The following is a 25,681-nucleotide window of genomic DNA, read 5'->3' on the forward strand; positions in this document are numbered from 1 at the left end:
ACGAATGACTGGCTCCTCCCATTTTTGGGACAAAACGCAACAGTTTGAGCTTTACTGGCGTTGATGAGCTTCCTCTCCACAGACAAACCTTAATGTAGCTGATTTTTTTTTTTTTTTACAATAATATGTTCTATGCAGCCCCACTGGTCTAAATATGGCATTCTGGGTAATATTACATTAGTGGCAGAGTTGGCAAATCCCGGTCCAGAAAGTAAAGACCCTGCCACAGTTTGGCTTTAGCCCCTGATGATAGCTAGCTAGCTAGTTAGCTAGCTCCAGCGGGTAAACGAGCACCATGGAAGCTAGCTAGGGCGATAGCGAGCTAGCACAATGGAGCCAAACTGTGGCTTTTATTTATTTTTATTTTTTTACTTTCTGGACTTTCTGGACTTTCTGGACTTTCTGGACTTTCTGGACTTCCTGGACTTCCTGGACTTTCTGGACTTTCTGGACCTGGATTTGCCACCTGTGATTAACGGAATATCACAGTTGCTCAGATCTTAGGTAACAACCGATCACAGCGAAGCTTCAGAAAACAGGTGAGCTGCGATTGGCCGTTGCCTGAGCCCGGATCAGCTGTGACGTCATCTTCAGTCAACAGCAAGTGTCAAAATGGCCGCCCCTGAGAGAGATAAAAACGGCTGGATTTTGCTTCATACCTTTTATTCCACAAATGTAATATGAATCTCAATGTCACGTTTAGACTAGCGAGGTCACATATAACATATCATTGTCAAGACATCTTTAAGCTTGACGTAAACGTGCGACCAACGGTCGTCACCCAGCGCGACTTGTGACGATTGCCCCGAAATGTATTTTTTGTTTTAGTTTTTTATTTGAGTGGGCAGGCACTAATAAAAGCTTAACACTGCTGTGGTCACCAAAATGACTCTTATTTGACTTTTATTTCCCATTTTCTGGATGTTAAGTTTTCCCCATATGAAGCTTCTGTGGTGATTGCCTAGGGAGACGAAGACGTTTAGCATGTTTAAAATCCCAAAATCATTTTGTAAGTGGAGATGTGATGTTAAGCTTTTTCTTTGGTGAGGAAAACACTTTTAACATCTGTAAAATCCACAAAACATTGTGGTGATGATTGTAATATTTGCAGAGGTTGACGTGGGTACGAGCTCACAAATTTGAGTGCCGAATGTTGGCGCTTTTTGCACACGAAGGGACTCATCGTGTTACGATGAAGCCTTTTCCACCGTCATGTGTTTTTCTCCCATTTTAGCGGCACATGCGACGATGCGAGCCCTCGGGTTGGCATGCCAGTGCGGATGTGTGGAATCAAGCTTTAAGTAGGTTTGCCCGGGGGGGGGCGGGGGGGGGGTGTATATATATGTTTGTGCGTGTGCGACGCCTATCAGTCTGTCCTTATTTTTGTAGCCATGCCGTATTATTACAGTATGTGAGAAATGGCGAATGGACGATTCATCCGATTGAAATTGACATCACAATCTTCAAATCACTTAGGCTGCAATTTGGGAGCATTTGGAATCTTTCATATCACTCGATTTGCTTTTATTTGAGCATTTGAACGTTTATCTGCATCAAATCTGGTATCGCTTATCGTAATTCATCTTCCTTTACACGGGAAGACGATTCCTTTGCAACATTGAGGAGGACGGGGGCGAAATAAATCGCAATTCGATGATCTTCCGATCTAGTATGAGGAGTCCCGCAAGGCACGTTCTCCCAAATGTGTTGAAAGCTGAGCGCAACATTGCAGGGAATGGCCGCAAATGCCGGCGGGAGAGAAAGGGGAGGGCGAGCAGGGAGCGCACGCCCCGGACATGAAAGTCAGCCGTAATGGAGATAATAGGCACAGGATGGGCCAACGCGGCCCAGTCAATTAATGGGCCCTCCTTGACACAAAGTCCATTTGTTAGTTTTGAAACGTTGTGACAGTTAATTACTGGGCCGGGGCTGCCGTGGAGCGCTCGCCACTTAGGCGGCCTCGGGAACGAAAAAAAGAAAACATTTGCCGGCGTGTCGGGTGACAGAGCAGACAGCTTCCAACGCTGTGGTTTAAGTGCGTAGGCGGCCGGCGAATCGGCGGCGCGGAGGTCGCAGGACGGCCTTTTTTGAAGGCCTGCAGGCGCATCCGCACAAACCTTTCGGTCGGCACTTTTTGCAACCGCTAATTAGCTTTGGCCAACACACGTTGGAGTGTTTTTTTCCCCAGCCGCATTTTAGATCCAACCCGATGCAGGACTTTCAAGATCAACCACCACAGCCAAATAGTCTGTATTCTTACTTTCAAGGACAATTTTAGTTCATCACAATCAAGCCCTATGACAAGGATTATATCGAAAATATTCCCCCAAAACAATGCAGTTATTTGAATATAGCATTTTTCCTTCAATTTGCAGGAAATTGATGATTAATTCATTCCTACTGAAGGGCATATATTCTTTATCCTTTGCAAAGAAGGACTGTCGCTAGGCCCGATATTAGCTCTTTTCAAAACCTTTTATTTATTAATTTTTTGAGAACATGAACACATCACAATATAAAACAAAGATATTCAAATATCCCCCCCCCCCCAAAAAAAAGGTCAATTTTGATCTCCTTTATGAAGCTAAATGAATACTAAAGGGAACAATGTTGTAAAATAGTCATGTTTTTAGCCTGTAATTCATATCTTTATTTTTGAAAAGGTTAAAGGGTATTTGGCTCATTATGTTGTTTTTGTCCGAATTTTATTCTGCCAATGACCTCAAAGAAATCCATATGGGTGGAGCCCTAAATATGATTGTGTCTCCATAATTGTAGTCTGCTGCCCCCAGTGGCCAAGTCGCGCACACCAAAAGGGCGGCAAAGCGCTTTGTGGGACTTTGCGACGGCACAAAGCGAAAGAAAGTTTCACTTTGTGTGGACAGAATTAAAGAAGGAATTTCACTTATTATTCATCAGGCCCTTCAGATCTCAAACGCCGCCGAGCATCCGCCGCCTCCGCCTCCTCCGCCTCCGCCGCCTCCTCCTCCTCCGCCTCCTCCATGTTGAAGGAGAACAAAACAGGTGAGAATACCAATGAGACCTTCTCCCAAATTTTTACATGAGGAGAAATAAAATAGCTTGTGCTAATAATCTGTTGCTTCAGGATTCTACTAACAAAACGATTGATCTATAAAGAACAAGGTTTGAATAAGTCAAACGTGGCATATAAGGTTTATTATAATAACGCAACAGGGGCTCGCTAACCAAAATTGCTGCTGATCGGCAAATACTTGGAATTTCAATCGCGATCTCTAATTAAAAACAAAAAGGTGCTCCGTGGTGACTCCTAAAGAGTCGAACTAAAATTGTTTCTCTAACGTTCGAAGTTGTGGAATCCGGAATTGTGCAATGCGGAAGAGACTTGAGTGTGATATTTTGAAGGCTTCGGTAGTAATGACTCGGGTGACTCAAATGTATGCTAAAGGAGCTTTAAGAGTCAATGTCCCTTTGGACAGGGCTGCTAAATCCAAATCCAGAAAGTCCAAACCCTGCCACACTTTGGCTTTAGACCCTGATGTTAGCTAGCTAGCTAGCTAGCTCCCATGGTGCTGGTTTACCTGCTAGGGAGCGAGCTAGCTAGCTAGCTAGCTAACATCAGGGTCTAAAGCCAAAGTGTGGCAGGGTTTGGACTTTCTGGACCCGAGTTTGCCACCTCTGCCTTTGAAGGTAGCAGCCCAATGGAAAGCCCCGGAACCAAAAAGTGCAATCGCCACTAAACTCATCCTTTTCACTCGTCTTCTTCCAGTCGGGAGTTCTGCTGTCATTCGAATTCTGGAAGCTCGTCAAAGTAGCAGAATTGCCGCCATTCAAATGAGGTCAGTTGAGGTTTTCTCGGCGCATTCCAGCCGAGTCGCACATTATTTCGTCCAGTCTGTCCTGCGACTGCCTCGGGATCCCCGACGGGTCTGGACTTGCGCTCGCTCACCCACAAAAGGGCTATCATTGCATTTCCCACAATTAAATAATCCTCTGCATTCGTTGATCTCATTCATCGCGCATTTGGGACGTGTCAGTTGAAGGCGATTCGATGAAGGACGTGCAGCGAGCGGGCGGGTTTGAGCTAATGGGTCGGGCGGCCCTGAGCCACAGCGGCAGAAAGCCATCAAGTGGGAGATGGATGCTTTTTTCATGTGTCTCGTTAAGGCCCGATGTCCTCCTCAAGCCCGCGGGACAGCGCTACCTCCTCGAACCCAAAGCCGTGTCCTCTAACAAGGAAGTCACGGAAGTGGGATCAGCGATACGCTCGGATGCAATTCCTCCGCTTTTGAATCACTTTTACTCACAGTCAATCATGGAATCCAAACGATACCAACTTTTGCCACCAGGAATTGCTTTTTATCGTGTGAGTGTAAAAATGTAGCGAGTAGCTCGAGTCCGTTTCGCTTGAAAGCAACAAACAATGCAAAACGCGAAGGAGAACCACAGAAAACGTTGAGGGACTGAAATGGATTTCCGTTGATTTCGAGCATTTGAAGTGGACCCGCATGACATTGACTCGGACCCGAGACACATTTCAACTCAACGCTTACGTCCGCATTGTGAGGGTCAAGAAAACAAAAGTCCAGCCGGCATCTGCGGTCTGCAACCGGAGCGGGTCGCCCAGAACTTTTCTCTGTCATGCCGCACGCGTGCACGCAAATGTCAGCGGCGAAGTGCTAATGTTGTTTTTCGCCCTCGTTGGCGCTGACATTTACAAATATTTGCAAAGGCCGGGCTTTTCGCCCCAGGGTGTCCGCGGGGATCGCTGCAAGCGCCCGCCATTGTTTGCGATCGCAATTGCTGACTTGATGGCCGGGGGGGGGTCAGATTAGACCCGGGCTTGAATGTTTCAAAGGAAAGCGGAATCCGTTCCCAGCGTGGAGGCCAACGGCGCCGTTCGCCGTTGGTGGCGAGACCGCAAAGCATCCTGGGAGGGAGCGACAAGACAAGTCCCATTCGACCGGCACCGGGTTTGCAAAATGACACGGCGGGGGTCATCTCGTCCTTCATTTGCTGCACTTTGTCAAGTTTTCAGACTTTGCGGCTCATTCCAGGTTCATGTCTTGTCGAGTCTTCACACAATTTCATCGATTCAAAAAGTCCGTCAAAACGAACGCCCAAACGATTAATCAGCCAAAATAAGCCCTTTGAATATCGGCTGATATTTTTTCAAGCAGTCTAACTTTATGCTTGTATTTCATATCTTTATCACTGTAAGTGTTCATATCCAGAAAAAGGAAGGAGGGAGAAACTGAAATCTTTTTGGAATTAATTCAAGAGGCGAATATTAATCTAATTTGTATTTTAGATGGAAAAGAGCAAAGAAACGCTACGTTGACCAAGAATTACAAAAGCAAACTCACACGACGTCATCGCACGGCGCCGTCGCTTCCTGGTCGTCTTCCTCTTTTAAATGACTGGTGGCTCACGTCTCTTAATGATGTATAGCGCCACCTACAGCGGCGGCGGCGGCGGCGGCGCCTCTCAATATTGGCCAAAGAAGAAGCGATGGAAACGGGCACAAGTCGCATGTCGCTTTTGCGCATTTTCAGTACATACGCTTAAAAAATTGCAAACAGTTGGATGGAAAGCTGACTACTGTCTTCTTTGGTATTTACTTTTCCTGTCCTATACTGCCCCTTGGTGGCCAGGATGTCCAAACCAGAAGGAATGCGCCCATTGAATTATCATGATGCAACTCATTGATGGATGGAACTCATTAACAGAATTCCCATTCATTTGAATGGAGAACGATGATTTGAGATAAAAGGCTTCTTCGCCTTCCCATTCAATTCAATTTGTTAGACGAGACACCGGATAGTCTCTAGTCAAGTAAAACTACGTTTATACTTGACCCGATAGAGTCGTTGCTGGGGAGGAAACAAAGATCCATTTAATTGTGATTCAGTTTGCGTTTCTTCGAAGTGCGATCATCGCAACATCCGCGCTTATCTTGCTCATGCAACGTGCAGATAAGATGAAGCGTTCTGGCGGGAACAGCAAACTCGTCTTTTTTTTTCCTTTTTTTTCCTTCCTGCCTGCCTGCAAGCTATTGTGGCTGTGGTGCCCTGAAAGAGGTTATTAGCAAGAGAAATTTTGCAACCTGTCAAAATGTTTGCAAATCGACTTCCTGGAAAAATGCAATTTTCTTTCCATTTACGAGCGAGCTTCGGGCATTGAAATGTGTCTTTTCTGTGTTTTTATCTTCTCTCTGACATGTTGACACACTTCAGCAATTTGTCTCGCTCAAGACTAAATACGATTTTTGTCAACGCCCACCACTAAACGGCTGGACTAGATTGCTACGTGAAGTCCATCCTCTTCCGGAAGGTTTTGGGGGAAAATGTCATGTCATGCATGACCGGCAAATATGATGGAGCCGAGGCGCTCTCCTCGTCCTCGTCCTCGTCCTCGTCCTCGTCCTCCTCGTCCTCCTCCATTTCCTCCGTTTCCATAGAGACGCAACCGCTGCGAGACGTGTTCTGCTCCGCTCAGCTAACTCGTCGTCCAACCCCCAAAATTCCTTGCAGGACACAACATTCGATTCTCCCATTCAGCAGGTTTCAACCATCAAAAAGAGATTTGATTGCATTAACGCTGCGTAAATATCGGAAGAAAAAAAAATACTGATGTGATGAATGGTTGAAAATGTCGAACACATTGAAGAATCCGTTTTGATTGTTTGTGCTGCTCGATTGTAATAGATATGACTTACACCGTTGAATAACTTACCAAAAGCAAAAAGAAGACTTTTTACGGCTGGATCAGCGGATGCTAAGTTGCTAACGTAGCTTCAGTAAATAGCGCTGCAAGATGCGATTGAAGCCGTTCATTAAAAAATAAACAAAGTCGGAGAGCTTTTGCACGATCACATTTGTGATTCGTGCATGTGACAGAAAACGGACGGTCAACGCGAGGACGCCGTTGCAAGTCATCGGCTTCAGAACACCACTGGGGGGGGGGGGGGGTCGTGTTCGGGAATAGTCACGTGACAATGATCGTATCGTGACGTCGCATCCCTGTCATAACATCAAAATAGCTTGTAAAAGTCTTTTCAAATGAAATATAATGATTTGTAAATAATAAAGATCGGTCAAAATGAAGTGCTTTACATTTTTGCACAAAGACATTTTTGGGAATGGATGTCATGTGTGTCGTTTTTTGGTTCTGTTCATTTAGTGTAATGGATAAATAAAAATCGGTACTTATTCAACTTTCAAATGAATTATAATTTCATTTGAAATAACATGAAAATGGAGCCTTAAAAATCAAACGCGGCTTTTGAGCGCACAAGTTTGCACGCCGTCTCCAATTCCTTTGTGAAGTGAGAACAAAATGTCGGTTGACAACTTCCGAGGTTTGTTCCGTCTTCTTGGCACTTCTTTCGAAAGGACTGCAGTTGATTTATGACCTTTGGAACACGATTAAAATAAATACAGAATTGAAGCCATCTCAAATCGCAGCGATGGTCCGAAGGCGCACGTGGCGGTCGCAAGCCTTTTGTCGCTTGCCATCCACGACACGAACGCTGAACGTTTGGCTCATGAATCATTGTGGGCGCGACGTCTGGAGGGGACGAACGAGTGCGCCGATTGCGCTGCGATTGCTCGTTTTTATGTAAAGGAGCTCCCGAACCGCGGAGGACGGCTTGTGTCCAGTCCCACTCTGGTGAAAAATGTGTTTTGCTCTTGTGGAGGTTTTTGACGTTGTCTGTCGGCAGATTGACAGCAGAAGTCTGATTGGCAGGAAATCCGTAAGACGGAATTCTTCGTCTCAGGATCGCGCACGACAACCCAACAATTTGCTTGCACTTCATGATGACATGTTTTTCCTCTTTTTTTGCTTGATTTTGTGCCCGGCACGGCATGAGAATGAGCTAAGATCTTAAGTCTTGCTCCAGCCTGTGCAGAGATTGGAGTGGAATCACGTCAATTGCGTTGCTTGCGCGCTTTTTGCTCACCGCCGCGACAAGAAAACGCGTTTTTTCGCGTCTTCGTCTTGCAACAATCTTGCGTGTGCAATCATCTCGACTTTGATATGATGCAAGCTACTATATAACTCCAATCATAATTATCTATGGCGGTGGTCCTTAACATGGTTTTGCTCAAACCCGGTCCTGGGATTGGCTGCGTCAGTCTCAGGGCTTCAGCGGAGGTCAAATGTCTTTGAGTCACATCGTTGGCTGCAAGTAATCACTTCATACTAGCAATGCCGGGCAAAAAAAGGGCTTTCAAGTGTAACGAAAGCTATGGTGTTCCACAGGGTTCAATTCTGGGACCTCATCCGTTTTCACTGTATCTGCTGCCCCTGGATTCCATCTTAAGAAAACAATGGTGCAGGTCCAGAAAGTCCAAACGCTGCCACAGTTTGGTTTGAGTCCCTGATACTAGCTAGCTAGCCTCCTAGCAGGTAAACCAGCGCCATGGCAACCAGCTAGCTAGCACCAAACTGTGGCATGGTTTTGACTTTCTGGACTTGGATTTGCTACCTCTGCAGTGGTGGTTGTTTAAAAAACAAACAAAAAAAACTCTGTCAAAGCATTAACGGATTGATTCATCACAAAAAAGGATGGCGTTAATCATAAATTAACGCAGATTAATCGCACTATTGATTTTGACCATAGACTATCCTTTAGCGACGTTTAAGCTAGCACAGGTTGTGTTCAAGCAATAAACATATTTACATGCATTCAAGTCGCGCATTTAATAAATGTTTGTGTATCAAATTTCCAATATTTGTTCATGTCAAAATATTGGGCTCATTTTTTCCCATTTTAAATGATGCAAGTAACTAGAAAAAGAAGAGGATGAGCGTGTGCAGTGGGTCAAAAATGTCCTCGTAACATTAAAAACACAAATTTGACGGGGAAAATATGGTGATTAAAAAAAAGGCTTTTTTTTTATTAAGCGATTCATCGTGATCAATCAAAATTGTAAGATGTGCTTAATCGGATAAAAAAAATGTCATTGCTTGAGCGTTCCGATGAATGTTGAGTTGAGTGACGAGAGTCGGCTCATCGTCAAGCGCCGCAGAAGCCTGAGAACGATCCCAATCTTTACAATCGGGTGTGCCGGAGGACATAAACGAATCAAAGCTGCCCAAGGAGCAGGATTGGGGAAGCCTGATTCGGAATGATTCCGTTAGGCAACTTGTTATTTACTATTCACTATTAATACTCACACAGCGACTTGTCAATTGCTACTAATGTGTTTGCAAACAGCAAACAGCGAATACTGTATTTTGATGTCCTTTTTCCAGATTGTGAAGCTGCTCTAATGCCAAAAGCTCAACAAAGCAAAGCAGTTGCACTTTTTGCCGTCGCACGTGAACGGAAATAAGCGGCGTGGTCGAAGGTCGAAGGTCGAAGGTGTGCGCTTCTGCGAAAAAGCAGGCTTGACGGGAAAGGCGCTGACTTGCCGCACCCCCAACCACGTCCGGCATCTGCCAAGGAAGCGCAGTCCGGGAATTTGCAAAAACATTCCTTTATTATAAATAAATCTCCTTTTGGTATCAAAAGCGGCATGCGTCACCCATGGCGTGGTACACGTTCACAACCCAGTTAGCCAAGACAGCGGGAGGAAACACACGCATGTCGGTATGCAAAGACGATTCATCCACGACGGTCAGACAAGAATGAAAAAGTTGCCACAACCACAAAAATACTTACGATTAGAGAAGAACAACAAACACATGTTTCGAGTCTCATAAACGGATCTCTTTTGACAGAACTACTTCCGGCCCTTACGCATACAAGGTCGACATGGTTTTCTCGGTACATTTTTTCATCCATTTTGCGGCTTCGTCTTCGTCCAGTCGAGGCGCCGTCGTCACCTTGTCCTTGATTGGCGGTCCCACGTCCGTCCCGTGTGAAATGATACAAAATGGCTCATGCTTGGATTCTGCCGTCGCGCCGTCCTGGCGGCGGCCGGTCGGGTCCTTCTTTTTTTGTCTCGGGATGCACTTCAGATGGCGTGATTGCTGTAGCTGACGTACGTTGTTTTAGTGGAGGAAGCTGCGCCAGGCACAAAACGCGGCTTTTAGGAGGAGAAGAAGAAACGTGAACGACAAGAAAAGGTGGGCGTGGTCTCTTACTCACTGTTGGTCTCCATGCTCTCACACAACTCGGTCTTGACTTCGCCGTTGGGCCGCTCGCCCCCCTTCTGCGTCAGCTTCCCCGAAATGGCGGCGGCGGTCACGATGGCCTGCGTCGACATCCGTCACGTTTCCCCAATGATTGCGTCGCGACGCGCGCACGTGCCAACGTTACCTTGAAGCTGCGTTTGCGCTTGGGCACGTTCTGCTCGGGGTGGAAGAGGATGACGTAGACTTTGGGCACGTAGAGCATCCCCAGCGACACCGACGCCGACAGACTCAGCGAGATGGTCAGCGTGCTGGTCTGGATGTACATCTGCAACGGCGAGGGAAAAAGATGGATGAGCGCGCCGGGAAACGTGCGCCTTCGACCTTTAGCGGCACGTCTCAATTCAGCAAGAGGACGCTTTTCTTCTCCTACCGTTTACAATGGCGTGATTGTCAAGCTGAAGGTCGTCCACGCATGGCGGACGACACGCCCGCCGTCTTAACTCATTGCATTTTCACAGAAGCAACTCTGGGTTGGATTTGGAGCGGTTTTGCAAAACCCACAAGAATGTTGCCTTCTATTCATATTCATGCTCAAAAACTCTGTCCAATTCAAGCACTTTTGCAAAGAAGAAGAATGGGACGAATATTTCCACTCAAATGTCCAAGACTCGATGGCAACTTGGAGAAAAGGATTGCTTTGGCTTGCTGCTGCACAAGCACACGTAGGCCGAAGGGGGGGTTGAAGTGTGTGTGCGTGGGGGGGGGGGGACCGGGGAGCCCCCGCCGTGCTGGCCACAACGTTGACAAGATGTGGCGGAAAGCAGATAATGAACAAGTCGGTCCCTCAGCGTCCAAAGCGACGTTTCCACCTGCAGACTCCGCATCGTATTCTCAGCGATCCGTCAGCTCGTTGGCTGATATCAGCCCAGTCAATTTGCCGCCGCCGCCGCCGCCGCCGCCGACGACTTGATTACACACGAGTGTTTTAATTGCCATCTCGAGAGGAGTCGCTGTCTTTTGTGCGGATGATAAAAAAGTGCTTGGGATGATTTAACCTTGTTATTTTTTAATTAGCACTCCGAGTGAAGCCTCCAAGCAGACTTTATTACAAAGCTCGGCGCAATCAGGACGGAAGACGATACGCCGCTCATTCAGAAAACGTCCAGAAAAAGAAAGAAGGGAGACAATTACAATAACATTTTGCTGTTTTGTTTCCTGCCGCTGAATTACATTTCATACAATCTAACGTGTCTCGTCCCTGCGCAGGAGAAACGGCAGGAAAATGGGAGCAAAAAGATGCTGTCTTACTTCATCGGCGCTCCGGCTTGACGGCGGCTGCGTTGCCATGGCGACGCCTTCTCCAGAATATTAAAGTCAGGCGCGGGGACGGGGATTCGGATCAAATCCAATTCCCGTCAAAATGTGCGCCGACGTCCGTCGTGGACGTGCCGTCAGACCAGTGCAAAAAACGGCACCACCCGTTTTCGCTTCCACCATTTTGTTTTGTTGATGTCGGCAGATAATGAAGCATTCAAGCCGTTAAAACGATGACGATTACGTTTGTGTTGAATTAAGTCTCCTATTTGAATAAGAAACACGAGCGCCGGGCTAACGGTACTCGAGGAACGGATATTTGGACACAAAACGGGAAAGTTCATTCAATTATTATTATAATTTTAAAATGAACTCATTCAGGTCATAGTTCATTATTAATTTTTTTTTTTAAACTAAGTTCATTGTGTCAAAAGTGAACAAGTTACAAAGTATTTTAAAGAAATCATGCATGAAATGTGACAAAACACAAAGAGCCGCTTCCTGCGCATGTTGGCCTCTAGGGGCAGTGTGGTGCCGCGCACGCTTGGAATACAATAGCAAGGAAGAAAGTCACATTTGAGCGCCGTTAATACAAATCGTTTTTACAGCTTCTGAAAAAATAAAATAAAAATCAACCTGTGAGTAGTGTTATCTTAATGTGTGTATGTGTTTCCAAAGTCTTTGTGTGTGTGTGTGAATAGCCATTATTTGAAGGAATTTCTTGTTAGCATTGACTTAAACATTAACGCTAGCCATGTTTTATAAACAAAAGGTGTTTTGTATTGAAATATACGATGTGTGCATTTCTTCTTCTTGTGCGTTACTCTTAAGGGCGTCAGAATCGCGCTCGCTCCGCGCACAGCGATGCTATGAGTCGTTACATGGCGCAAGCTAGCATCACATTTTGATGACGTATGTGCTTTGTGACTGTTTGCCGCCGCTGGGATGTCAGATAACGCCATTTCCCGCCTAATTAATGGTGTCTTTAATCTGGTTTTCAAACAAGAGAAAAACCTGGCAACCAGACGTGGCTAATCCAAGTCCAGAAAGTAAAAACCCTGCCACAGTTTGTCTTTGTCTGCTCGTTAGCTAGCTCCCATGCTGCTTGTTTACCTTCTAGCGAAGTAGCTAGCTAGCTAGCTAGCACCTGGACTAAAGCCAAACGGTGGCAGGGTTTTTACTTTGTGGACTTGGATTTGCCACCTCGGGTTGCCAGAGTAAAGCTATAAAGGGCCGTAATGAGGCGGGACATGCCCTTATCTGACATCCCAGCGGCGACCAACGGTTGCAAGGCACCAACGTCATCAAAAAGTGATGCTAGCTTGCCCTTGTTTACCTGCTAGGGAGCTAGCCAGCGAGCATGAGGGGCTAAAGCCAAACTGTGGCATTGGTTTGGACTTCCTGGACTTGGATTTGCCGCCTCTGCTAGAAACCTGGACAAGAAATCAACTGCGTTCAAAGCCCACAATCTGCTCGTTCGCACAAATGTTCATAAACCTTCCGTTTGCCCAACATATGAACGAACTTTGTTCATGGAACTGGCTCAGCGACAACACTGCGGGTTCCATATTTTCGATATCATCAAGACAAATATTATTATGTGAAGAGATGGACTTTTTTCAGGGTTGGGGGGTTCGACTGACTCAATCGAGATTTGAACAGTCAAATGTGCAAATGTCAACTTCTGACTGTTTCTCAAACGCACGTCATCTTGCTTGAACACGCGAGACGACGCTGGCCCCTCGTGACTCGCCTTCCGTCGTCGGTGGCTGCTAAAAGTCGCGAGCTGAGCGAATTCCAAGCGGGGAAGACAAAGCGGTGACGCAACAGCCGCCTCCACCCGAGCCAACGTCAACCGAGACGGCTCGGGAACACATGAAATGAGTCGGGAAAAAGTGGCAGCCATCTCTTGCGTCAAGCGCCTTTCACTCCCTTTTCACTCTTTGCATCATTTAGCATGAAGCTAATCCATTTAGCGAGCTGCAACATTACCAGACGCCTGCGCCGGAACTTGACGGCCGTTTCCATCGCCATCGCGGGACCGAGCCTCTTTGTGGATGTCATTGACACACAAGCTCGTATTCGTCCACTAGCGCCCACAAGGGGCCGCTCATCATTTGCATCACCCGAGCAACGAGAGATTCAGGAGATTTGATTTGGATTCATTTTGTAGAAAGTCGTGACGGGAGCCATTTTGATCCGATTTTTCTTCAAGAAGCTGCTAATAGAATTCACTCTTGTCCACTTGCTTCATTTTCAGCAAGCGCTTGACTGAGTCGGAGCTCGTTGCTTGTATGTACGCGTACGTATATATATATATATGTGTGTATCACGTGTCATTTCATTTCTCTCACGTGTCATTTGTGGCGTCCCTTCAGCCGCCCTCAGCTCTCCTCGCCTCGATCCTCTCGTCCCGTCTCGCTATTGCCAGACGACGGCTCTTCTCGCCGCTCTCATGCCCCCCCGCGCCACTTGTCCGGACCCTCTCGGGATGCGCTTCGGAGTCACGGCGAGCACGAGAGAGCGACAGATTGGAAAAGTGTCGCTAACACGCCACAAGCAGGCAGGAATTGTTGGCCAGTGGCTCAAAGTTCGTCTATTTTCTCAACTTCAGCTTCTGTCGCTTTCCTCATTTCAAGACATGACTTAATAACATGCAAACGAGTTGGCATTCATCATCGCGCAGCCTTTTTTTCATGCACAAAAGCTACGCGCTGAAATTCTTAATCATTCTTCTTGTGTAAAACCGATGAAACGTGGACACGAGTACGAGGGATTGGTCCAGAATCAAGGAAGGTTTCACAACAACTACCAAAAAGTCCAAAAGAATTTCACCGCCCGCGTGTGACTTGGCCAAGACAATAAAGTCACGCGGATGCCAACTAACCACTATAGAATGTGAGCGTCGCGCTTGCCCAGTAAGTCGCAGTCATCTTGTAAGTAATTAACGCTAGTTTTGTTAGCATGCATATGGCATTACGTGTTAGCATTAAGCTAAAGAGACACGAGTTCATGAGTTTGACGGTAAACGTAGTGCATTGACGCCTTTCATGATTGCCGTCATGTCTGTTATTCGTCAAAACGCGTTTAATTCCGCAGTAAATGTGAGCCATCGAGCACAGATGAGTTGCGTCATCGGCGTCGCGACGAGCTCGGGCGGGAAACGAGAGGCCGCGACGACGATGTGACGCGAACGTTGATCAACGACGTCGGCCCACCTGAGCGTACGCCAACGCGCCTCATTAATAAGCCAAGCACATCATTACCTGTTTATTGCGTTGCCGTTTCCCCCTCAACCAGCCTGATGCTTCACATTGGACGCAGGATTCCAATTAGAAAAGACACATCAAAGCGCACACTTGGCGGAGATCTTGATGACACGCAGCACGCCGTCGCACAAAAACACACGTCAACTTGCACGCTCTAATTAGGCCAGTAAACGACAAGAAAGCAAATGCAACACGCTAGCGGAGGTACACACTCGCGCACGCGCACACGCACGCGCACGCCGCGCTGCGTATAAATGACACCCGCGCAGCAAAATGTATGCAAGGTCATGGCCTCGTTAGGTCGAATGGAGACTGGATCAGCAGAAAGAGAACCTCACTGAATATTCATGAGGACGGTGGCGTCGGGTTGGCGACGGGTCTGTGATGAAGAGCCAATCTTAAGACAAGCTTCAGTTACGTTTAACGCCGATCTTCAATGTCGTGACGCATCAAAAGTTTAGCAACCTCAAATGTGCGCTCTTAGCACGGATTTCTGTTGCGCTTCGTAAACACAACATTCAAAAGTGACATTGGAGGAAGCAAACGGCGGCAGCCAACCAGGAAGCAGCGTGAAAGCAGTCCACCAATCAGGAGCGAGGGTTCACGCGGTCATCAAGAGTGAAACCGCAGAGCGTTTCTATGGATTGATTGATATTTCATTGGAATTTTTGACATTTAGTTTTCAAATATAGTTGTTCTATCTTTTGTATTTTCATTTGAGTAGATCAATCTTATTTGTTAACTGCGTGAGCCCTTTAAGACCCTTTAAGTTTCCATTAAAAGATCAAAAGTACAACATGTTTACGCTACTTAAATAACGCACAGTTGGAACATTTATTTCATTCATTTTCGTTTTAGCGAATCCCATTTTGAGAAAAAACACGCATTGTCAAACAATGTTAAGCACGATTTGAAGAAGCGATTTGCATGTTAGAACTTTCAGCAAGAACTCGCTGTCCCATATGAGCGCTTAGACGGGGATTGTTTCTCCGTCAGCACCGGCGGCGGCGGCGGCGGCCTCTGAAGAAAAATGGAACCGAGGTAGAGTGGAAAAGGGAAAAAGAATAAAAAAATAATAAAGGCCTGAGTGACAGTCCCAAGTAGGGAAACATTTTACCCGCCGGCTCTTCTGTAGGAGTGGGAGGGAAGTCGTGCGGCTTCAGCGGACTCGAAGGTACTGAAGCGCTTTTGGAGCGCAAGATGACAAAATGGGCCAAAGCGTTGACATTTGCGAGCGCCGCTCCATCCACGACAAGTGGAAACCCTTTGGCGTTTTCTACGTTTTGGAAACAAAACTCCAGTTTGAGATGGCGTGCAAATAAAAAGACTTCACACGCTGGAATTCAGTCGGCCGCACTTTGTGCGACCGCGCAGCCGGCAAAACTCGAATGCCGGCAAGACTCGATGGCCGGCAAAACTCGAATGCCGGCAAAACTCGATGGCCGGCAAAACTCGATGGCCGGCAAGACTCGATGGCCAGCAAAACTCGAATGCCGGCCATCGATTTCTCAAGCGCCAAACGCATATTTGATCTGAAGAAGAAGCCTCGGGCGAGGGAGCCCACGCGTGCGTTCCGCGACAGCGACCAGTGAAAATCCATAACTATAAAACGGCTCATTCCAAAATGTAATAACGTCGTCAAACGCGCAGGGGAGGCTTCGGCCGCACTCGCGGGAAGCCCAGAAACGCAACGTGACCGCCGACCTGCCGCTGCATTGGTAATAAGGAAGGCGGCCAAAAGTATTGGGACGCCAACAGGGACGAAAATAGGAACAAAAGTTGTTTGATATAAAGGACCAAAAGTGGCAACATTACAAAAGAAATACAAATGGATGTAACAAATAGAATGCATAAATGAATACAAGTACAAATAAAGATATAAATAGAAGCCTTAAATATCAATCGATCGAAACGCTGAAAGAGACACTTGGGACCGCCCCCTCGTCGTCTGCAGCACGAAAGAGCAAAAAGTCGTACCCTCTCCGCAGACTGCGAGGTTCCGAAGAAGATGGGGATGAAGGCCAGCCAGATGATGCAGGTGGTGTACATGGTGAAGCCGATGGGCTTGGCCTCGTTGAAGGTCTCGGGGACGCCGCGCGTCTTGATGGCGTACACCGTGCACGTCACCATCAGCAGGATGGAGTAGCCCAGGGAGCAGATGAGCGACAGGTCCGAGATGTCGCACTTGAGGACCCCGCGCGCCGCCCTGGGGTCCTGCGTCCGCTGCTCGCCGTAGTCCACCACCGTGTGCGGCGGGTCCACCGCGAACCACACAAACACGCCCAGCAGCTGGACCGAGATCAGGGAGAAGGTGATGACCAGCTGCGAGGCCGGAGAGATGAACCTGTTGTGACCGCAGGTTCAAAAAGTCAAATGTGGCCTGTTCAAAATCAGACAAAAAGCCAAGACGTCTTTGTAGCTAGCTAAAGAAGTGAACATCGATTTAGCCACGTAAGGAAGTTCGTGTCATTTTAGCCGCAGGTGGCAAATCCAAGTCCACAAAGTCCAAACCCTGCCACACTTTGGCTTTAGCACCATGGGAGCTAGCTAGCTAGCTAGCTAGCAGGTAAATGAGCACTGCCAAGCCTTGCTAACTGGGACCCCAGCACGATCTGAGATGCGCGGGCGCAACAGGTCGGCCATCTTGGCTCGCTAATCTGCGGCAACTACACAAGGACAAAACAAAACTTAAATACGTACAATCGGTGGTACGCATTCGAAACGATATAAAAGACTTCTACTGATATTGTCTTGCTCGCGATAGATACGATTCATTCACACATTCTAATCTGAAACAAAGTAAACGCTAACCTACATAAAAGTCAACATCACCAAGTATTAGACCTCATTCGACAAATGCCAATTGTACGTACAGGAATGACTTCTATGTGCATTTGCCGTAGGTTAGCGCCTCGGATCGTGCATGGGTCACAGATAGCGCCTTGACAAGCACCATGGGAGCTGGCTCGGGAGCTGGCTCGGGAGCTGGCTCGGGAGCTGGCTAGGGAGCTGGCTAGCAAGGTAGCATCAGGGGCTAAAGCCAAACTTTTTGGACTTTCTGGACTTGGATTTGCCAGCTGCTTACGGCCTTCAGAACTGGTCCCGTTGAAGCGCGGGAAGGATTTGAAACGTATCTTTGGTGACGCCAGTCCTGGAAATGTTTCAGGCTGGAATTTATCATCTGGAAATCACAATGGTAGCAAACAGTCAAGTCAGTTCAAGCCCTGGCAAGGAAAGCCAGCCATGAAATCCCACATGAACATTCCAGTTGACTCGGCGTGCCGGGAGCGTCTCCCGCGGAAGGCAAACGTCACAAGGAGGCGAGCGCCGGTTCAGGCCCGATCACGATGAAGACGAGGCGAAGGCCGCTCGTGAGCAAGGCACATCCCGGCGCACGCAAAGCATCAATGACAATGATCAAGGCGGATCCTCACCTGGGCGCCGTCACCGACTTCTTGCCCTGCTCGAAGATGCGGTGGATCCGGTTGGTCTTGGTGAGCAGCGCCGCGTAGCTGAAGCACATGCCCAAGCCCAGGAAGATCCTGCGGAAGGAGCACACGCCCACGTCGGGCGCGGCGATCATCAGGAAGGTGATGGCGTAGCACAGGAAGATCCCCGTGAGCAGGACGTAGCTCATCTCGCGGCCCGACGCCCGCACGATGGGCGTGTCGTTGTAGCGCACGAAGGTGACCATGACCAGGGACGTGGCCACGATGCCCAGCATGGACAGGAAGACCGGGACCACCGCCCACGGCGAGTGCCACTCCAGCTTGACGATGGGGATGGACACGCAGCCCGTGCGGTTGCCGTCCGGTCGCATTTCGTACGGACACAGCTCGCACGTCAGCTCGGAAGCCTGCGTGGGGGCGGAGCAAACGGCAACAACAAGAAGGAGTCATTCAACTCCTGCCCAAGGATGACCTTAAGCAATATGCGCCATTGATGTCATTGCAAAGAGTGGCAACTTTACAAAAACCTTCCAATGACACGTAGAAACGATCAAGTCGTACTTAACAAGTCATTGACTAACGGCTTGTTCATGTTTGACTCATTAAGAAATAGTTAGAAATCATTCATACGCAGCGAACAAGTCATTTGGAGCTCAATAACTAACAGTTTAATAATGACAACATTAGAAAAACCTGAACAAACACCCAAGTTATTAATAGCTCATTAATGACCAGTTCACTAATGAGGTGTTGACTAGTTAGTTATGAAAACGTGTAACAATCTGTTCCTTTGTTGCCAGCTGCTTTTTCCTCCGCCTGCCGGATTTTGTGACGGCGCCATCGCCAATTCCGAATTCTCAAGTCCCAAATGGACAGTAAATGTGTCAGCGCATTATTGATCCGCTTGCAGAAAAATGAGTATCGATCGTCCCCGCTGACAATCGGCAGCCCGGCCGTTGTCGGGCTTGATATTTGATTGGTCCTTTGACTGAACGCCAACAACGCGACTCGTGCTTCTTTTGGCTTCTTGCTTGACCTTCAAATGAAAGCGGCGGGCGACTTTCCCGCGCGCGCACCTGGTAGTGGTAGCCCTCGCAACGCTCGCAGTGCCAGCAGCAGGGGACGCCCTTCACCACCTTCTTCCTCTCGCCGGCGCGGCACGGAAGGCTGCACACGGACGCCGGCAGCGACGGCTCGCCCGTCTTCCAGCGCATGGCGTCCACCTGCGGACAAAATTCAAAACGGCGCCGGACAGGTTGAATATTGGATTCAGCGTTTCTTTCGTGTGCCACTAGAGGGAGCCAACGTAGTTAAGTCATTCAAGTGGCATTTCAAAACTAGACAAAGTTTGCTGAATGCTAAGATTTAGCGCCGATCACAACTTTATGGCCGATCGCCGATTCCCGATCTTTTAAAAAGTCGGACCTGCCGATCCCCGTTTTTTCCACAATAACGTTAAATGACATTAGAAAAAAATGGATGTTTAAGTTGCTGAATTCAGAAAATGGAATTTTGGATCGCTACTGCCAAAAAATGAAACTGCTCCCTTCGTCAAATACACAACGTGCTCATGACGTCACATTCGCAGACAGAGAAATTCAAACTGCTGAAAATATTTATTCATATAGAAAAACACTTGCGGTCAAATGACCTTTAGTAAAATGGATGTTAAATTATTGGATGAAATTTATTCATAAAATGAAGGGAAAAAAAGTGTTCCAAGTAGGAATCGAACCTTGACCTTCCAGAATGCCAGTCATTTACTTTAACGGATATGGATGTTAACTTCTTCTATCATGACTATTTCAGAAATTGAATTTTTTAAAAAGCGGAAGTATTATGTAGGCGCGCAATAATCAAGGTGGGAATGATGTCGTCCACAGTGTCCAGCATTGCCACAACAACAACAACGTCTTGGACTTTGTCTTTAGTCTCAAAAATCGGCTTATTTCCTCGATATTGTGATGATTTCTTATTTCTTGAGAAAACGCAAGCAATACGCAACTCAGCAGCTAAGATTTATATTGCAATCATATCTGAGCTTTTAATTGGCGCAAGGATATGAATTATTTTAATAGATACAACACACAATTGGCAATTTATTGCAAACGGTTTTGCGGCCCTCCAACCTGCTCACAGACGGTTTGAGAGCTACAATTAAAAATGCAAAAAAAAAACAACAAAAAAAAAACAAGTGCATCGAAATGACATCTTTGAAGTGAATTTATGAAGTGGCAACGAACGCTAAAATGAGAATTGAAGAGTGTTTCTCATCCGCCGCTCGGCAGTTTGCTCTGGGGAGGCAAAAATAACTGTCAGGGAAAATAATTACTTCACGTCCGCATGTGTCGGCGCGTGTGCACGAGTGCAAATGAGCGCGTTTGCAAACTTTGGGAAAGATCTGCCACCGCGCATGATCGCTTCTGACAGACTTTTGGCAGACAGGAAGAGCAAGCTAAAAGGATTTGACTTTTTTTTTTTTTTTTTTTTTTTACAGCCTAAAGGTTGTACTACGAGACGTTTGTGATTTAACGTTACATTGAAAGTTCAAATGTTTACGATTAAGGTCGATTAAAAGCATGTGACTCTTGATTTCATTGTTTAAAAAAGGAAAGTATATTTATATTTGTTTCTGTTTTACAGCAATTTTCATCATCAAATGTGTTGAAAACAGCGAGGAAAGGCCATGTTGCCATCTCTTATACTCTGCTGCCACCTGCTGGCCGTTTTTGTAATAACTGCCGTTGCTTTAAGTGACCTCTTCAGTTCAGAGGCTGCATCAAAGCCTTCTGTATGCTTTAGCATAAAAAAAACAAATGAGTCCAAATCCAGTTAGGATGTGAACATTATTTGAGGGGTTCATCGTTTTTCTCCTGGAAAAGGCGTTGAAATGATTGATTATAGTTTCATTTTTTATTTTTTTTTTAAATATCAAACCTAAACAACTCCCAGCGTTTGAACTGGGGTGTGCAGACTATTTATATCCAGCGTCTATCAGCTTTTCTGTCGACTTCATATCAGGCCTTCCAGGTCGACAAAACAAAACACATGTTCTCGTACGCTCGGTTCGGCGTCCGTCATGCGGAACGTGTTTATTGCCTATTAGTCTCCTCGTCTGTCATTTGTTTCGTTTTAATGAAGTCCTTTGTGGATTTCAAAGAGCTGCGATGGAGTCTGCGTTCAACCGCTTGACGGCGCAACACCTGAGAGATGACAAACAAGCGCAAACGCGTCACCTTGAGGTGCAGTTTGTTGGTCCAGGAGCCGATGACGGCGTACTCGGCCGTGGACCTGTTGGTGGTCTGGTACTGGAAGATGTCGTACCTTCCCGGCGCGTCTCCGTTCTCGTTGAACACCACCGGCGTGCCGGCGCTCCCTGGTGGCCACAAAATGGTAGACGTTGATAAATAGCTGGCCGGCCGCGCTCGCCTTGGAGGCGGCGGCTGACGCTCCACAACATTGAAACTGCGGCGGCTGACGCTCCACAACATTGAAACTGCGGCGGCTGACGCTCCACAACATTGAAACTGCGGCGGCTGACGCTCCACAACATTGAAACTGCGGCGGCTGACGCTCCACAACATTGAAACTGCGGCGGCTGACGCTCCACAACATTGAAACTGCGGCGGCTGACGCTCCACAACATTGAAACTGCGGCGGCTGACGCTCCACAACATTGAAACTGCGGCGGCTGACGCTCCACAACATTGAAACTGCGGCGACTGACGCTCCACAACATTGAAACTGCGGCGACTGACGCTCCACAACATTGAAACTGCGGCGGCTGACGCTCCACAACATTGAAACTGCGGCGACTGACGCTCCACAACATTGAAACTGCGGCGACTGACGCTCCACAACATTGAAACTGCGGCGGCTGACGCTCCACAACATTGAAACTGCGTTTTAATGGCGACGCTGCGATGATTGCGCAACGCTCGTCGTAACCTTTTTATAGGATGATCAATAAATGTGCTTCTTCCACATGCGAGGTGATGCGGACTCAAGGATATATGAGGTGATTCGTCCACGCCGCCGTCTTCCGCCGGCGCTTGGCTTGTGTAACGCACCAGTTTGTTGACAATATGAAGCGCGTACGTGCTCAAGTGTGAAGAAATGCACGCACGAGCGCGTTTTCGTCCGGGCTGAGCTCGACGCCAACAAGCTTCATTTCTCTTTTCCTTCCCTTTGGGCTGTCCCTTCCCTTCACGATTTCCTTTATGGAGACACAATCCAATGGGATTGCGGACACGGAGCGAGCGCAAGACGAAATCCAATTACCGTGTACATGCGGAGGAAGCGCCGCATTATGGAAATAAAAGCCGGCGACCACAAGTCATTGATATGGTGGGATGCGGCTGAGGAGACATAAAAAGCCAAACAATCAGGAGGGGTGTTAAAAGAAGTTTAAGGCCGGCTTTGGAGCCGCTTTGGTCAAATTGACGTCAGCGCAGGTAGAAAACATGTCGGATGAGAAATGATTCACCGCGGCAACCTTGGAAAGTACATTCGAAAAATATCATCCTCATTTTGGCTGATATTTCACAGCGAGCGGAGAATTCTTTTCCTCGCCCCCCCCCGTGTTTACCTCGAGCCGAAGACGATCATTCGGTCTCGAATGTCTGCATTGGCGGATGTAAATCATGCTTCGCTTTTAAAAGCTGCGGCAATTGCTGCAAATTGACATCGCGACCGGCAATTAAGTTGGCAAAAGCAGCACGCTGACGAACTCGCATGGCTTGTGATCGACATTTCAGTTGGGCAAACGGGTGTCCAAACTATGACCCGGGGGCATTCTGCAGCGGCCCGTGGCAAATGCTAGAGAGGATTTTTGATTTTTGGCTGCTTCCAAGAAAAGGCTACAAAGATACAAACTAAAACAATAATTCCGTTTCTCTTCAAAACACCAGTGACGAAAGATCATTTCATTTTAGAATCCAAAATGGTTTCTTCCGCTTTCTGTTCTGGGTCCAGGTCTGATGAATCAACATGAACTCATTGACTGGCAGCCATTTTGACTGAAGCAACCCCCTTCGCTCCCGGCGGTTTCACTGGATTTGGCCTGATTTTGCAAGGCCCACAGAACATTCTGTTCGATTGCTATCAAAACATGGAAGCTAGCAACAGAAAAATGAGTCTTTTTTTTTTCATCATGTTTGCGTTTTGCAGCAATTAGCATTAGAATGTAGGCAAGTTTCATCATTATTCACAAATCTGTTGACAACGGTGGGTAAATGAGCTTTTTGCAACATGGCCCTGGTTGATCTCCTTTGCTCTGCTGCCACCCGCTGACCGTGTTTTGTAATAACTACCATTACTTCAACCGTTGTCTTCAGTTCAGAGGCCAAATCAAAGCCTTTTGAATGCTCGAGCATCAAAACCATCAAAAGGTCTTTGGCAGCGTGGCCATGTTTCAAACAGAACGTATTTAGACGTTTTTGGGAGCAAATAAGTCAATGTTGGCTTGCGAGCATTTGCTGTTTTTGTGCTTCTGACTGCGGAGATGGGATTTGGTGGCTGTTGAGTTCCGGGCTGGATCGAGACCAGCGGGATGCAGGACCGACCGTCAGCCACCCCAAAATCGCGACAATCCCAAACGCGTCACCTTTCACAGAAAACGGTCAGCGGCAGTTTTCCAAAATGACCAGAATACATGAACAATAAATAACGGATTGATTTGAAAGCATCCTTGCATTTGGTTTCAGGGCTGCCCAGATGTGCGCTCCTGATCCACACAGCTGTCATTTGCTTCATTCAAAAGGACAGAAAAGGAAACGGGCTTTGCGGGTCAAAAGCACTTAGCAAGCTCAACTTCAGCAAATTTGTCTCCAGCTGAGGTGGAAAGTGAAACATCTGTTTTCCTTTTGCGTTTGCGTTTGCAGTCTGTCTGCCGTTTTAAAGGCAGGCCCGCCTTCCCTCGCGCCTTCCCTCGCGCCTTCCCTCGCGCCTTGCACAGCAGCCGCTTCTGCCGTTTCTGCCGACTCTCGACTCTCCATCCCCGTCCGTCTGGCCTTAACTTTTAGTCTTGCTTCATGGCCTCGCTCGCTTTCTACTCCCCCCCCCCCAAAAAAAAAACGTAGCCGTGGTCTCGTCTCGCTTGCTTTGCTCCGTTTCTCCCCACAGCCAAGATTTTCAAAGCCCTTTCAAGCCTTCAGCCTCGGCGTTATTACAGCGCTTAAATAAAGGCCAGTTTGGAGGACGGCTTTTCGGAGAGAGAAAAAGACAATAATAGCAAGCAAGGAAGGCACACTTTTCGGAGGACGCGCGATGCACTTTGTTTGATGGCGGGACGTACCATCATTCAAGACGGTCCCAACACAAGCAGACCATTCATTAGAAGACAGCAAAAAACGCTTTGTAGCGTTCCAGGTCCAACAATGAATAATCATGAGCTCCAAAGGCAGAGGTGGGCAATCGGGGTCTTGGAGGGCCCGAGTCCTGCAGGTTTTGGAGTTTCCCTCTTCCAACACCGGCTGATTCCAATCAACAGGATGTTTGTCAGGCTTATGAGCGGACCATATGAATCAGCTGTGTTGGAGAAGGGCAACATGCAAAACCTGCAGGACTCCGGCCCTCCGCGCCCACCTCTGGTCTGTGGCCACGTCTCGTACCAAGTACCAAGTACCAAGTAAGATGGTGGAGACCGAAAACCCTGCAAAGTTGAAAGTTGCCTTCCTTTGCCACAGAACATTTTTTGTCACATTTCTCGTGAGCTCCACCTTACATAGATTTGATATTCAAAGTGGAGCTTCTAACCATAAGGGGGGGGGGGATAGAACCCAATATTCTTTGAGTCTTGCAAAATCAGTCCAGATCCAGTCAAACAGCCGGGAGCGAAGGGGGTTGCGTCATTCAAATTGGCTGGGAGTGAATGAGTTCAATTGTGCACCTGATTCAGTCGCCATTTTATTCATAAGTCCACAGACTGACATGTAATCCCTTCTTATTGCCTGCTGCTCTTGTACAAGCAGCAGGCAATAAGAAGGGATTATTGACATCATATGTTTGCAGACTCCGCCTCATCTACGTATGAGGGAAGCCACAAATGTAGCGCCACGCCGCATGCTGAAGGTTTTGAAGGCAAATGGCGGTTGGAAAAGAGACGAGTAAAGTTGTTAGCCGTTTGCGCCCCGAGAGATTGGAGGCGGGCCAGCCAAGAACTTGCTCGGCATCTGGACGCGCCAAATTGATCCAAACTTCCAAAAGGAGCCGAATTCTCCTCTGATGGTCTTTGGGCAAGATTAGCAGCCAAGAAAAATTGGCGACGGCGGGAAATGGCCTCCATCTTCAAAAGCTCATAAATTAGCAAATTAGTAGCAAAGACTCGATCAATTCAATGTTTGGACGCTCACAACTTCTCAGTCGGCTGCGGTCGTAATTGTTGCTTGAGTTGCAGAGGAGAGCAAAAAAATGTTGCCGTGAGCGTTCTAAATGCTGTCGACATTTGTTGGTTGCTTACAACACCGTGACAAGCATCATCCGCCAGTCGATGGCGTCTCGCGTCGCTTGTTAGCATCGAGCTACAAGCAGCCGTTCCTACTGCTACAATATGTTGCCATTCGGTTTCTTGACTTTGATCGTAAA

At 47.5% G+C, this 25,681-nt stretch overlaps 1 protein-coding gene across 2 annotated transcripts in view; it reads right to left on the minus strand.

Annotated features, from left to right (window-relative positions):
* Positions 1-9,448: 9,448 nt before the first annotated feature.
* Positions 9,449-25,681, minus strand: part of grm8a (glutamate receptor, metabotropic 8a) — a 133,479-nt gene continuing 117,246 nt past the window's right edge. The window contains exons 8-14 of one of the 2 annotated variants that reach the window (XM_077543990.1): positions 21,334-21,473; positions 19,174-19,320; positions 18,083-18,504; positions 16,626-16,992; positions 10,250-10,390; positions 10,079-10,184; positions 9,449-9,994 (exon numbers count right to left, since the gene is read on the minus strand). In XM_077543990.1, the coding sequence (XP_077400116.1) occupies positions 9,945-9,994; positions 10,079-10,184; positions 10,250-10,390; positions 16,626-16,992; positions 18,083-18,504; positions 19,174-19,320; positions 21,334-21,473 (1,373 nt within the window). In that variant the 3' untranslated portion in view covers positions 9,449-9,944. Of the gene's footprint in view, positions 9,995-10,074; positions 10,185-10,249; positions 10,391-16,625; positions 16,993-18,082; positions 18,505-19,173; positions 19,321-21,333; positions 21,474-25,681 lie in introns of both variants that reach the window. The other variant, XM_077543991.1, reaches the window with a different exon arrangement.

The sequence above is a fragment of the Vanacampus margaritifer genome, chromosome 15, assembly GCF_051991255.1.
Source record: "Vanacampus margaritifer isolate UIUO_Vmar chromosome 15, RoL_Vmar_1.0, whole genome shotgun sequence".
Lineage (NCBI taxonomy): Eukaryota > Metazoa > Chordata > Actinopteri > Syngnathiformes > Syngnathidae > Vanacampus > Vanacampus margaritifer.